General features: G+C 39.6%; 2 protein-coding genes across 8 annotated transcripts in view; both read left to right on the top strand.

Annotated features, from left to right (window-relative positions):
* The window catches only part of DNAJB14 (DnaJ heat shock protein family (Hsp40) member B14), a 32,370-nt gene extending 18,351 nt beyond the window's left edge, over nt 1-14,019 (top strand). For 5 of the 7 annotated variants that reach the window (XM_026078434.1, XM_026078437.1, XM_026078438.1 and 2 more), the window contains 5 exons: nt 1,879-2,064; nt 2,464-2,558; nt 3,267-3,376; nt 4,612-4,784; nt 7,493-9,630. In XM_026078434.1, coding sequence (XP_025934219.1) covers nt 1,879-2,064; nt 2,464-2,558; nt 3,267-3,376; nt 4,612-4,784; nt 7,493-7,617 — 689 coding nt within the window. In that variant the 3' untranslated portion in view covers nt 7,618-9,630. Of the gene's footprint in view, nt 1-1,878; nt 2,065-2,463; nt 2,559-3,266; nt 3,377-4,611; nt 4,785-7,492; nt 10,983-11,047 lie in introns of those variants that run through there. The other 2 variants (XR_003255592.1, XM_026078433.1) reach the window with 2 other exon arrangements.
* Nucleotides 14,020-14,174: 155 nt separating this feature from the next.
* The window catches only part of LAMTOR3 (late endosomal/lysosomal adaptor, MAPK and MTOR activator 3), a 5,491-nt gene continuing 5,196 nt past the window's right edge, over nt 14,175-14,469 (top strand). The window contains exons 1-2 of the mRNA XM_026078439.1: nt 14,175-14,232; nt 14,343-14,391. Coding sequence (XP_025934224.1) covers nt 14,383-14,391 — 9 coding nt within the window. The 5' untranslated portion in view covers nt 14,175-14,232; nt 14,343-14,382. The remainder of the gene's footprint in view (nt 14,233-14,342; nt 14,392-14,469) is intronic.

The raw sequence follows: 14,469 nt of genomic DNA, 5'->3' as shown, positions 1-14,469 counted from the left end.
TTTGGTTCTGAACTAGATGTGTAGTATGACAGTACATAGTCAGGAAACAGCAGAGGAATCTTGCTGACTAAAAATCAGTCTGGCTTTTAAAGGTGCCTGATGAGTTTCTAACATCCTACCTGAGAAAAGCAGTTTCATCATAATATCTGAAGAAGAAATTATTTCTTTTAAGGAATGGTCACATTAGAGAACAGGATTGAGTTGGTCTTAGGCAAGGGTACTTACTTAGATCTTGAGGATAGGTAGTACTACTCATCTATTGTATTAAGCAGTCTTCCTTGAGGTTATTTTTAGATTTAAAAAGTATATGCAAATAAAATCACCTTTGATCTCTTGAAATCTTTTTCTAAACTTCATCAAAAATCTTTCAAACATTTGAGCAGTGTTTCTTTTTTTTTTTAATTTAAAGAAAACTATTTTTTAATCAGATCTGTTTTGAATTAGTATCAGCTAATCAAAAACAAGTAACAAACAAATAAATAGTCAGAAAGGGTTGCTTTTATTTATGGATCATACTGTGACAGTATGGTTTCTTTACTTCATTTGCTATCACCAGATTAATGTCTCCCTAAATTCTTAATTGTTGAAAAAACCCTAAATTTTTAGTACCAATTTTATCCTTGTGCTGAGTAACAGAAATTTCGTAACAATATTTGGTGTCATTAGTGTATAACCTGCTCCCAGGTGAAGTTATCATGCTTCATTTCTTTGGGGTTTTTTTCCCCACTTAAAGGAACTACTAATGATAATTTCTAAGGTCAACTTAAAAGCACATAGCTGACTCCATTAACTTTTTTCAATTGGATAGTGTTGAAAACATGAACTGTGCAGAGCCATTGTCTTATTTGTTGGTGATGAGGTTTTAGTGCTGCACCTTTCACCAACTTTTGATGACTGATGGCTTTTCAGCACTGAAAAACGTAATTCCTGTGACTTGTGTTGATTGGCTGCAGAAGAGAAGCCTTTTGTTAGAGAGGCGAGGGGGAGAGGAAGAAAGAAAAGCGGAAAGGGTCTAATGAAGATATGACTGAGTGAAGATTATTTACTGAGTGTCAATAGAAAATTTCCTTAAGTCTGCAAGAGCTACGTGTCTGTGCACAGCAGTTAGGGTGAAAGCACTTTTGAGTCTCGTAAAGTCAGCAGAACTTGTGGTCTTTTCACACTGATTCTTTCCATGCTCACCTATCTGAGTTTTCCTCTTGCTGCTTTCAAAATCAAATAAATTAGTCTGTGATAATATGGCATTAATGTACTGGGGCAAGCATCCAGGCCAGGCATTCCAAATGTTAAGGTTATTTCAACAACCTTAGGAACATGTCATTTGACATGTGAACAGGAACGTTCCTGTCATGCACACATATTGTATTCTTCATGTTATGTCTTGCAAAACTCTGTTATTAATGTACTCTAAAATATCTAAGCAGCATATATGAAAATACATTCAAACAGTTGAAGGCAATCAAGCTGACACATTAGAAGTTACAACCTATTAAATAAAACCAAAGAAAACCTGTTAAGTGATGCTATGATAATTTCAACCCTGGGCTGCAGTTACCCCGTTCCTAAGTGTTCATCATAGTGCTTGGTTCTTTCCTGTAATTGCAGTAATTCCACTGGTGAAGGTGTTCCCCTAGGAGGAGGAACAAAACTGTCCTGCCTTCTGCAGGAATAGAAAGCTGTTGAATGGAATTGGTGGGAAACTTAGTGGAAACTATGCTAAGACGAGTAGAGATGTTTCTGGACTTTGTTCTACTATAGCTGATTTGTAACATAAAGGACAACAATCTCTGCCTATTCTTGACTTTGAAATTGCAGTTTTCATGCTGAAATAGCTCTTATCTTTCATTTATGGGTGCTGTCTTCTATTCCTTGCTTCAGAAATTGGAAATGCGTATGCTGTGCTGAGTAATCCAGAAAAACGAAAACAGTATGACCTTACAGGCAGTGAAGAGCAAGCATGCAGTCACCCTAGCAACGGTAGATTCAACTTCCATAGAGGTTGTGAGGCAGATATTACTCCAGAAGATCTATTCAACATGTTTTTTGGAGGGGCATTTCCAACAGGTATTTGTATACAGCAGCATACTCATCAATATACAGTGGTATTGATCAGAGGGGCATTAAACATTGTGCCATTCTAAAACAATAAAATAACTCCAAAACACACGCCCCCAACTCTTTAGTCTACATCAGAGTTTATTTTTCTCCTAAGTATTGCTAAATCCCCAGAATGTGAATTCCCTTCTTTGGGTTTATCCTACAGTACATGAAATAAAACAATTGTTTTTAGAGCTTAAAATATTTATTTCAAAAGACTGAAATTGTAAGATGTCTTGAAGTTGAGTTAAGTGTCATCATGCAATAATGTTAAATACTCTATGTTGTTGCCCATTTATTGGCTTCTAGATTTTTTTCCCTTTGTCCCATTTTACATGTTTTAAATATGGATATTTTTTTCCTTAGGTAGTGTACATTCATTTTCTAATGGTCGCGCTGGCTACAGTCATCCTAATCAGCACCGTCAGAGTGGACATGAAAGGGAAGAAGAAAGGGGTGATGTATGTTTAAGTGCCATTGACTTTAAATTGTGGATTGTGAAATTTGCTGGTAGTCGTTTCCAGTGATGTGACTGAAAGGGAGTTCTGTGCTGTAGAGGAGAATTTGCGTTGCCAGTTTCATACTATAAAACTTTGGCAGGTGGTAGTCTTAGGGAGTTGGTAAATAGACCTGCAAATTTAAGAAGATAATAGTGCATTTTTGCAAGTGTATTGTTGTGTGTCTCTAAGAAGCTAGCGACTGGTACTATTGGTCTAACTATGCCACTAATCCTGCTCAGTAATCCTTGTCTGCATTTAAAAGTTGATTTGGGTTGAGGCAGAGCTTGTATTTAAGGCTCAATAGCTAGTCCTAGATATGAATTATAAATAGTCCTATATAATGACATATCACTGTATAGATGAGACCAAATAATGGAGTACTATATAACTGAATCCAGTCATTTATTTGGTAATTGTTTGTGACTAAGTGTTAACCCATGAACTCCTGTAGCTTCGGCACTTTGTGAATATTGTGTATACATTAGAAAGCTAAGATAATATCACAGATAATATCAACAAACCTGCAGGTTATAGTAGTGTTTGTAGCTACAGTTTTCCTAGCAGCTTTGATGCTTAAGCATAAAGTCACAGTTAGGATTAAATCTTGTCAAATTTGCCTGTTTATTTGATTTCATTTTATGAAATATCTGAATCTGTTTTGTTCCTTAGGGAGGCTTCTCTATGTTCATTCAGCTGATGCCTATTATTGTGTTGATCCTTGTTTCCTTATTGAGCCAGTTGATGGTATCTAACCCTCCTTACGCCTTATACCCGAGACAGTAAGTAATGCTAAATTACGTTACCATAAAACAGGGTAAGATGTTAAAATCCCTTGCCATCAGAAGTGTTTTAGAGAGTCCTCCATTCGTCGGACCTTGATTTTTCACAGTGAGAAAAGGAAGAAAAGTATAGATGAAGTAGAAATGGAGCAAAACAAAACTTGCAAGTTAGATACTGAGAACATTCTGTGAGAATGTAATGGAGAAAAGAGGTCAGCAGTAACTGGCACTTAGGAGAGCTTCTAATATGAGGCAGTGGGATCGTGAAACGTAGCATGTTGCAAAAGTGTCTGTATCTCCAGCGTGTTTAATCCAATCCTGAACCCTATTAAGGCTCATTACTATTTTAGGAGTCATCTGTGCTTGTAGCAAGCAAAGTGCTTGAAGGCAACTTTCTCATCCTTGCTTAAGTTTTGAACTAGATAAAGACTAGAGAAATTATCTGTTCTTTTGTTCATTCTAGACGATGATAAAATAGTTTATCTCTGCTGCCTTGCGGACAATTCTGATAGTGAAACCATCTGTTTTATACAGAAGGATATATAAATCTTTTTTCCTTGAGAGAAATAAATAACGTATTAAAGTACCAAGCATTCAGCCAGCTAACAGAGTTATCCCACTTGCCACAACTATTTTAAAGATTCTCAGTTCCTTGTAGAGCTCACAGCTCCACAACAGAAGGGCTTCTTTCTCCTTTCTTGTTTTTTGGTATTCCTTAATTCCGGAGTGTGACGTTGTTTCCTTCTGCAGCTAAGCTGTTATGATGTTTATAAACACTTCTCTGCCAAAATGTTTGTGCACAATCCTTGATTTTTAATCCACAGAATRCCAGCAGGAAGATGGATATGTCAGGGGTTGCAGAAAACATTTTAGAGCAGAGATGTACTAGGCTGCTACAGAGTAGTGATCTATTTTTCTTTCTCTTGAGTTTGAATGTAATTTTGTATTATCAAAACTTATAAGTCGCTAAAGAGGTATAAAATAGTGTCTCACTAAAGTCGATTTTTTGGGGTTATGGATGAAAATAGCAGAAGCTTAGTGTCCATGTAAATGTAGTAATTCTCTTTTCTAGTAAAATATACAGCCATTCATATCATTACTTGTCTTGAAATAGCAAGCTCAGCAACATGCTGTTGTTCTGTAATAATGATATTTTTAAAAGTATATTTGTGGTGTTAACAAAAAAAAAAGACAAATAAAAATCTAGTCTCTTTCTCTGTCTCCTTTTCCTGCAGAAGTACAGGGCAGACCATTAAAATGCAGACAGAAAACTTGGGTGTTGTTTACTATGTCAACAAGGACTTTAGAAGTGAATATAAAGGCGTGTCATTACAGAAAGTGGAAAAGAGTGTGGAAGAGGATTATGTGTCCAACATTCGTAATAACTGTTGGAAGGAGAGGCAACAAAGTAAGTTTGGTATTATGTATAATTACATAAAAGCATGCATTTTTATAAAAAAGATTGTGTTAGGCTAGAATCAAGTGCCTATATTATTAATATATCTGAATGAAAAAGCAAGTGTGAAGTTCCCTACTGTTTCTCACTTCTCAGATTGTCACAGCTAGTGTCACTTAATTTCCCTGTCCTTTACTCAGTGACCTGATAACCATCTGCAAATAATCAGGATTTTTAACCTGTTGTTCTATTTTCTGTGGCCATTTCTCAGAAAATTAATGATTACGGTGAATTTATAATGGGAAAAAAAATTCTCTAAGTAAAGGATGAACGCTGAGAATTCTGATTTCTTCCACATTATTTTATCATGGCAGTATCTCATTCTTGTTGTGTATCCATTACTATTGCGTACCTTTCTTATGAGCCAGCCTTTGCTTCTTTCTCCGGAATGTTATTCCTCTTAGTCAAGGCAAGGATCATGAGTGTTTTTATAAAAAAAATAAAATAAAACTAAAACCCACATAGATGTTTTCAGAGAAGGAAAAAAATAACTGCCTTGCATCACAATACAAACAAACACTCCTGTTCCAGGCAACCAAGGACACCCAACATGTCATGTAAAACATCATAGGAGATAGAACCTAGAAATCAGTGTTAAAGCACAGAATTTGCTTTAACAGAGAGAATACTGAATGGCATCAGACATTAGCCTTTCGTGCTCTGTGAGAACAGCGCTGCTAGAATGGCACCAGTGCTAAGATCAGAAAGCATGCTGGTAAGCTCAGTAATATCTTACTGGAGAAGTAGCTCTTTCATGAACTGTTAGTAGACCCATCACTGACAAGAAGCGAACAGAATGCTGCTGCTCCCTGAATGAAGTTGCGCGTTCCTGCCTAACTTCGCTCTCTGCAGACCAGTGATGCCAGATGTTTCACCTGAAATGGCTTCTCCCCATTGCAAGAGACAGCCAGACATCACGGCTGGTCAGATACCTGTTCAGGAGTGCACACGTTCATTACAGTGGGCCTGTCTGTACACAAATGCAAACTGTATGGCCTGTGCGGAGCAGGCCCAATGCTTCCTGGAGGCATTACACTTCTTACTCACTGCGTGTGCTCTAGTAAAATCTCTACAGATTTACAGATTGCCCACAGAAAAGAAAAGCTATGGGCTGGTAAAGCAGACTGTCCCAGCGGGCCACATGTGTGCAAGAGAAACACCTGTGCTTTGGAGAAAAATTTTGAGATTATCACCCAGGCTACTAGATTTGATCAGAATAACTTTTCCCATATTTTTCAAATATGGGAAATCATCAGAGAATGTTTGGATGTAACTCATAAGCAAATATTAAGAATTCTTGTATATGTGCAACTAAATTGTTCTTTGATAATCTTGAAATGTTCGAATATGGTCACATTCCAAGAAATGAATACCTAATTTTTCATCTACAAGTGGTTTCTAGATAAGGGATTGATAGTCTCAAATGGAAATAAAATACTTAAATGTAATGAAATGGCTCACAAAAATATGAGAGCTGATTGTCATCAAACAATTTAACACCTAAGAGAGAAACGAGTACAATAAAAAGAGGACATATTCTCTGTGAATCTTTTCAACAGAGTGTAGATCAGGAAGGATGATGTACTTTTAGTGACTTAGTTATTACGCTTAGATTTACTGGCACATTAGATTTGTGTTTCATGTAATATATACTGTCTAAGTGTCTTTGGAAAGGTAGATATTTAGTTGATATGCAATTCTCACCTAGGGAAGGAAAGAGGGGGAAAAAATGCCTCTCATTCTTCAGCATTTATTCTTGACAGGCTTACTTTGATAAGCATTAGAGGAGTCCTGGACAATGCAGAGGCCCACCCTTCAGTATGTAAATAATTAATGGGAAGAAATTGATGGCTGGAGAAACATCTCGCACTAGTATAAAGAAAAAAAATAACCTGATAGTTGTGACTGTCATTTTGTTTGCAATTTGCAATTTATCAAGCTGTGAAAACTACCCAGACTGATTTTGAAAAAGCAGCCCCTGGTAGAGTTTCTCTATATTTATATTTTATGGGTTTAAAATATCTGTTGTGTTTTAGATCTGTTTGTTTGACAGATAAAATCTTCTTTCCAGTGTTGATTGACATTTAAGAAGGCTTTGCTAATCCATTTTTGAAGGGCTGAAAAAGATTGTATAGAATTAAAATACTCAACAATGTCAAGCTAGTGACGAGCTAGTGAACGCCAGTATAATATACAGAGCTCTTCTGTTAATACCCCTGAACACTGGCAGTCTGAAGCGGCATGAATGAAGTAATGAGCTTAACATTCAGAATGGTTTTTGGGCACAGACAAGGCATTAGAGCTGTCTATAACATGCAAGATCACTGAGTGTGGCGTATATTTGTATTGTTTAATGCTATCTGACAGAGAAGTAGTTTTTTCAGTCAGGGACTGCTGTGTGAAATACGAGGGTTCTGGAAGGCTGTCACCACTTTCACTGCTCAACAAGACGAAATGCTGGTGAAGACCCGGTGAAGGGAAGCCTGTGACAGTGATATTCAGGGGGTGTCTGTGGGTAGTTAGAACAGGCAGAAGGGAAAAAGGGTGAGGATTAAGCCCGAGGTGCTTTGGACAGCTCTGAGAAGGAATATGTCGTGCGTGAAGTATTCCATTCTTAACCTGAAAAATCTTTTCTCTCTCTCTTTTTTTTTTAATTAAAGAAACAGACTTACTTTATGCAGCAAAAGTGTATCGAGATGACCGCCTCCGAAAGAAAGCAGACTCCATGTCTATGGACAACTGCAAAGAACTAGAACGACTGACCAGCCTCTATCGAGGAGGATGAACTAGAATTATACATGTGCATCCTTACGTATGCTGTTATCTCTCTTGCAAATTAAGAAGAGATTTAGTTTCATCATGAATGCTGGAAAAGAGGGGTGGATGTAAAACTCTACTGTGTAGCTGTTTCCAGAAACCTTGTGCTGAATTATAATTTAATGGCTTCTTTACCTACTGTGAAATATAGGTACCTTACTTGTTTAGATATTTTACTTCAAAGCTTCTGTGAATTCCTTCAGCAGAGAGAATAGCTCAGAAAGGATGTTATACTTGTAGAGATTTAGTCATAGTCGTTCTCCTCTAACATATTTGCCATGTAAATATCTGTGGAAAGAACACTTTGTGTATATACGAGTTAAATGACTTTCTATTTAAAATCTCAGAAATTTAGTTCCATACAACATTTTGTCTCACTGATGGAATAAATAGTATGATTACATCACTCCTATTCAGATGTCAAGTGTGTGGAGTTGAAACAGAATTTTTAATATTTTATCTCTAACTCTATGTAAAATCTTCTAGGTTTACCAGCTTAGAGGAACTTGGTATTTTTAAATATAATGACGTATATTCCTAAATATATGTTGGGGTATATTGATCTGGTGTAGAGTAGCAGTTAGCTGTTGTAGTTTTTTAGCGTTTCTAAGCAATGCTAAGAAAACTAAGAACTACAGTAATCTCTTTTCAAAGTAAATATTTGCAAATGCTGTACAGACCATTATAAGCATTGCTTTTAGTACCTGCAAGAGTTTACAGTAATAAGACCATAACGGGCATCCACAGCTTCCTTAATTTTCACTGAAAAGGTAGGGGAAAACACACAATAGCAAATCTAGAGTTTAAAAAAAAAAAAAAAAGCAATTTAATATATTTTTTCCTGGGAGATTTACTTAATTTTCTTACTGTTTTTTATTTCAAGCTGGGTCCTAACACTGATTCCTCAATGGGCACCACAAGCGGAGCAGGGAAACATTGCTGAGGACAAGCTATGTGCCTTTCAACACTTTTGCCAACTATTTAAATGCTTTGCTAGTTTGCAGCATGCTTCTGTGGTCAGAGCCATATTACTGGTCCCAGGAGAGGAACTAAAGGAACGAGTAGGTAGAGTATGTGTTTCTTTGGACCAGAATGTTGCTGGATTGACTTCCTGGAAAGGAGTAAGCATGCTGTTCGGCTCTAGTGTACAGTGTCATGTCACTCAGTGGCCTGTACATGGAGACTATATGTAGCCACACCTGCTAATGCAAATGAAGAGGTGTTTTGAAGCAGCTAGGTACAATGTACTAAAAGTTTATATAGAAAGTGAGCTGAAAACTTTTTTAGGTTCAGTAGCTGTTGTTTCTACTTTTTAACAGTGCTATGTAGCAGAATGTTTTCTTGTATCTGAGAATGCCAGATGGCTCGTAATAAGGGCAGTATTTTTTGTCAGAGAAAACTGTTGTCTTAAACAATGCTCTCAGTTCACGTGGAGCCAAATTCTGCTCCTAAATTGGAAATTTAAATACTTGACTAAATTCCTTTTAATTCCTTCTGATCTAGACTTGTAGTTTGAGAAGAGGATTTGACTCTAGAAATACATTAAATGCTACTGCTCTGAGTGACCCAGAAGTCAGTTTGCGTATGTACCTTTTCTAAACTGTCTCACAGGAAATGCCCTGTATTGAATAAGTTGTAACACGGGACAGACTTGCTGCAGAGTTTTAACAGAGCAGCTAAAGCAGCATCCAAAGTAGATGTGAAAGGCTGAGGTACAAAGCAGAGCTAAAAGCTGCTGAAAGAAAGAAGGGGTTGCCGTACTGGATGTCCTTGCTAAGATTACAGGGTGAGTGGGAGGAAGTGATGAAAGATGCTCAAATGTTCAAAGTTTACAATATAAATTTATGGAGAAAATGTGATTCCCCAAATTTTGCAACTGTCTGGAATGTATTGTAAATATAATAATGAAAACTATCAGAGTACGTATTGATACTCCTGTGTGTTCTTAATAGAAAAAAAAATGTTTCAAAGGCTTTAAGTACTCAGGCCTTTTGATTCACAAATGAGTCTGAGCTTGAAGGTGATCTTTTAGTTAACAGAGGAAAATGGATGTATAACACATTTGTCAAATACTGGAACAGTGAAGYGAGAGTTAAGAGATGGTCTTAGCAAAGCTGCTTATAATAATCTGATGGGTTATGTCTGCCTTGCAGTTACTTCTGCTTCATCTGAGGAGGTGGTAAATGGGCTGCTGCTGAGCAGCATTACACTGGTTAGATCGCTATCAGTATCTCAGCAAACTGGAATAATGCAATGTCTGTGCTGTGTGGCGACACAGACGTCCCAGTAGGTTAGGAGTGAGACATGGGCTGTTACATTCCTTTGGATTATCTATTGTAATAACTCTTTTAAAAGAAGAAACAGTTGATATGTTTAGACTGGTGGGAAAATGCTACTTTGTGTTTAACAGATTGAATCGTTGCAGAGTTTGAAATATGCAGTAGCATGCGGATTGCAGAAGGATGTTCTTATATCCTGTAGCATAAATATTAACCTGCTTTAAATATGGCCTGCAAGCATTCTGTAAATGTTTCAAGTGGGTGCTTCTCTCATCTGGTTGTTATTTTTCTCTTGAGTCTGAAGTTTTTTTCTTCAGAAATGTCATCATCTTCCCAGGTTTTGCTGAAGGAATCTGCTGGAAAGTTCAGAGTGAATTTTTTTATGAGGAGGATGCTAACTGAAGAGGGTGGAGTACTTTAATCTTTTCAGATGACCTTTCTTCAAAAGGTTAAGTACTCGTACAGTTAATATACTGGAAAGAAAAGGGGAAAACAAAACTCTGATTTTGAACAGCCTCACTTAAAGAACCCTCAGCTTTTCCAGCTGCTTAGGATTAACTCCTTATTCTTTGATTTAGTCATGACCTCTGTGTCTAATCTAGAATTAAAAATAGGACAAACAAGGGTTCTTGATTTCTCCTTTAAAAGAGCAAGTAGGAAAGTCTTTCAAAACGTAAAAAATCTTGGCATGCCACTCTGACATACCATAATGAAAAAAGGGAGGTGATTTGCATCTGCTGAAATAAAACATCAATATCTCTTCTATTTATGGAGCAGCCTGAGTCATGAGCAAGTTCAGTGTTCACATCTGATGAACATTTGCCTGCAAGTTCTCTGCCTGTTTAGGGAAAATAAGATTAAATTTGAATTACTGACTTTTTTTTGAACAGTTCCAATTCTTTTATAAGTTTACAAGCAATGTAAAAATATATAGTCACTAAAATATAACGGATGCTTTTAAATAGGCAGCAGAGGCAACTGTAAATTACGGACATTTTTAATGACTGTTGTAATGAATGCTATAAAAGGATTAAAGTGGTTGGGCAAAAATACATTTTTTAAGGTTATTTGCTCCATAAATTTCATTCATCTCCTGAGTCGTCATTTTTCTTTGTGCAGATCTTGCAAACAGAGCAGAAGAAAGCAAAATGTGATGGTAAAACCAAACGCTTTGTTAGAGGAAATCCAGTCAATATACAAATTCCTGAAACTGTAATTTAAAAGAAGTACTAGCTGCCCAGTTGTCTGGATCTGGTCAATAGACTGCAGTCAGTTTTGCCAGAGGAAGCTTGGTCATGATGATTAATGATGACTGGCAGTCGGGAGCCCTGGCGCTGTATTGCCACGTTAGTCTGAATTTGCTGTAACCTTGCAAGCATCACTCACCTCTGGGCGTTGTTTTCCCCATGCTCCTCTGTAAACCACAGCCGGGACAAAAGGTACCACGTAACAAATGTAAAACATTATCAGCAGTGCCATATTTGAAGTGTGATCTAGCTATTTTTCAGAGCGAACAGTACAAATGTAATAAATATGGGAAAGAAATATGCCATTATAAACCCTCCTCCCCATATATCTGTTCTCTGGGATAACTGAGACTTCCCAATCTGGCGAGGATTAAGCCTGAATGTCAGATTTGTCAGGATTTTTAGAAGTCATATTAAGATACAATGTTTAGTTACGATGTTACAATTCTTCGTGCAGAATATATTTCTCCCTTCAGGGCTAGGTTTGCAAGCACAGACCCTGTGTATACGTAGGCTRTCACTGGAACTGGGGACAAGATGCCTGCTAACTTTAAAATGCAGGAGTCGTCTCATAGGTGCTCCTGCATAGCTTTCAGTCAGTACTCAGTGTGACAGGGAAAGAAGTAGAATCAATCAACTAGGATGATGCCGCCAAATTTTAACAACTCAGTTGCCTTTTTAAACATTTTTAGTGTATGGTAAGGAGTATTTTAATAAATGAGTGGGCCAAGGTTTTTGCACGTAACATTTTCAAAACCCTACCAGAAGCCCACATGAGAATTTTATGGGGATCTCCTTAAGCGTTACTCTAGTATGACCAAGTCCCCTACTAAATTGCCATGTCTTGTATTTAGAAAGAGGCATAGATTCTCAATATTCAAAGAGATCTGCCCTTTTTTTACTGAGCTTTTCCTCTGACTTGCAAAATTGACTTGTGTCTGGTTATTCTGGGGTTTTTTTAGACCTCACAAGACCTGTATGTTCAGAAACATTAGCAAGTTTCAGTTGAGCATCTTTTTTTTTATTCTGAAGCTCCAGTATTGGCATCCAGACGAAATCTCAGCAGTGCTCAATATGTAGCAGCTCCCTTTGAGAGAAGGAGCACTGTTACCTGCCGAGCACTGTTCAAAATCTACCACTATGGTCCTAGATCCTGATACAGCAGGAGTTTTAACATAGACACACAGTTACCATTTTTAGACAGTGAACATCTAGTGCATGAATCTTCCTTGTTTCCTCACCTTAGTTTGTTAAATTATTAGCCTGCAGGTGCATGGCTGGAGGGACGAGATCCAAAAGTATGGGTATGTTTACAGGACATGAGCATCACTGGAAAAGTAAAACTAGGTGTAACTATGCTAAGCAGAACTGGACATTTCAGTTTTTGTTCCTTAAATGCAGGGGGGGAATTCTCCAAAACTGTGCTATTTCCCCCAATCTCCCTAGAAGATGAGCTGTGGTGCCGAGTGGAAAAACAGAAGCTTAGGGGAAAAAACGAACTCTTGGTTTTGCTCTGTGTTGACCATGAGAGACGAAACATCTGCTTCCTATGAAAATAGTTAAACTTCCCAAAGTATTTGAATGCGGACAATAGTCGTTTACATTTTTATTTTGCTGTCATTGAAAATACCACAGCGTCTTGTCTGGAATTGTGTCCTAAACTGAATTTAAAAGCTTTTGTGTAAGCTTGTGTATTGGAGGGGAAGAGCCCGAGGGGCTTTGGGGATCGCAATTCAGGTTACAGCCACATGGGGTAATGGAAAAGCACAAGGTTCCTTTCCTTCCCTTCCTCTGGTTAAACCTGCTAGTGCCACAGAAATGCCTTTTCTGCCCACACGGTGCAATAGGTAAATCGACTGAGCAGCCGTGGGAGGAAAAGCTGCTGGAGCAAAAAAAAAGTCCTTTAAGTTTTTGTGCTGGTCTGGTTGCTAAAAAGTAGCTGGTAATCTTGCAGTGACCTCTTAGGTGAATTTTGTAATCCTTACAGAGAAACTTTGAGATTTCAGACTCCCTTCTCAGTTTTATTGTCACTATTAGTGATATTCCAATAATATAATTTATTCCGATGTGTCTGGTTTCTTCTAAGCATGGTTTAAAAAAAAAATCCTTATATTAAGGATTATGCAGAGTGTGTTTTTTCAAAGGCTTTTTGCATGTATCATTTCCCTGGTCAGTATATAGTTYCTTTCGAATTCCAAGGTTCGCTGGTCTTGGGGCCGTTACGAATACCGTGCGCGCACGTGTGGATAGGGGCACAGCTCCTTTCCAGCTGGTACCTCCAACCTGGGACTGTTTTATATTGTCCTATTGTAAGTTTGCACGGGGCAGGGCTTCCACTGGCAGTGAAAACTACCCACCCAACTTGGACAGCTCTGGAGTCGATTCTCTTAAAAAAAACCATAGTGTATTTCTGCAGTAAGCGAGGTGTTTCCCTGGCAGGGTGCCTTCCCCAAATGAAACCGCTGCCGTTCTCCTGAGCACCAGCCTGCAAGCCCCCAGCGTTTCTCCGCGAGCACAGGGCCTTCCCAGCGAGCGCCTTGCTGGAGCTGCTGCTGCCTCCGGCGGTATTTTGCGAGCCTGTGCCCGAGCCTGAAGCCCCTCTGAAAGACGCGGAGGAAGGGGCTGCTCAGCCTCTCGGGCGAGCCCCGCAGTGCGGGAGACCCCCGGGAAAATGCAGTATTAGCGGGAGCCTGGCGAAAGCGGGCGCAGCGAGAGGGGCCCACGGCGGGAAGCGGACTTCATTGCGCCGCCGAGACTCGCGAGGGAGGTTTTAACCGACTCGCCTGATTTGTAACATGCCGGGTGTAATACGCGACTGACATCAAAATAAAATCATTTTCCGCGTGAAAAACCGCCCGCGCTGTCTCTTCCCTCCTCTGCCCCGCGGCTCCTCCCGCCGCCGCACCGTAGTCGCGCCGTGGCCGCGCACGCTCGGTAGCTGCCAGCGGGACGACTCTGGCGCTGCCTCAGCGGGGAAGCGCTTCCGGGGTTGTGGCGGCCGCGCCGTCACGTGATAGCGGCTTAAAGGGGAAGTGTCGGCGGCGGCCGCGCAGGCAGGTGAGCGCCGCGCTCCCCCCGCCTCCCCCCTCCCCCAGCCCCTTCCCCCGGGCCGCCCGCCCTTCCTGGGGCCGCCGCGGCGCCGGTGACCCTTGCGCGTTGTCCCGCAGGGCCGCGGAGGTGGCAGCAGCGCCGGGAAGCCCCCGAGCCATGGCCGACGTAAGTGCGGGCCGCAGCCGGGCCCGCGAGCGCGCGCGGGGGGTTGCGGGGCGGTGGTTGGGCGCGCGAGCAGCCGTT

This window comes from Apteryx rowi, unplaced genomic scaffold (genome assembly GCF_003343035.1).
Source record: "Apteryx rowi isolate R43461 unplaced genomic scaffold, aptRow1 scaffold_48, whole genome shotgun sequence".
NCBI lineage: Eukaryota > Metazoa > Chordata > Aves > Apterygiformes > Apterygidae > Apteryx > Apteryx rowi.
This window is presented reverse-complemented; position numbering and strand designations above follow the sequence as displayed.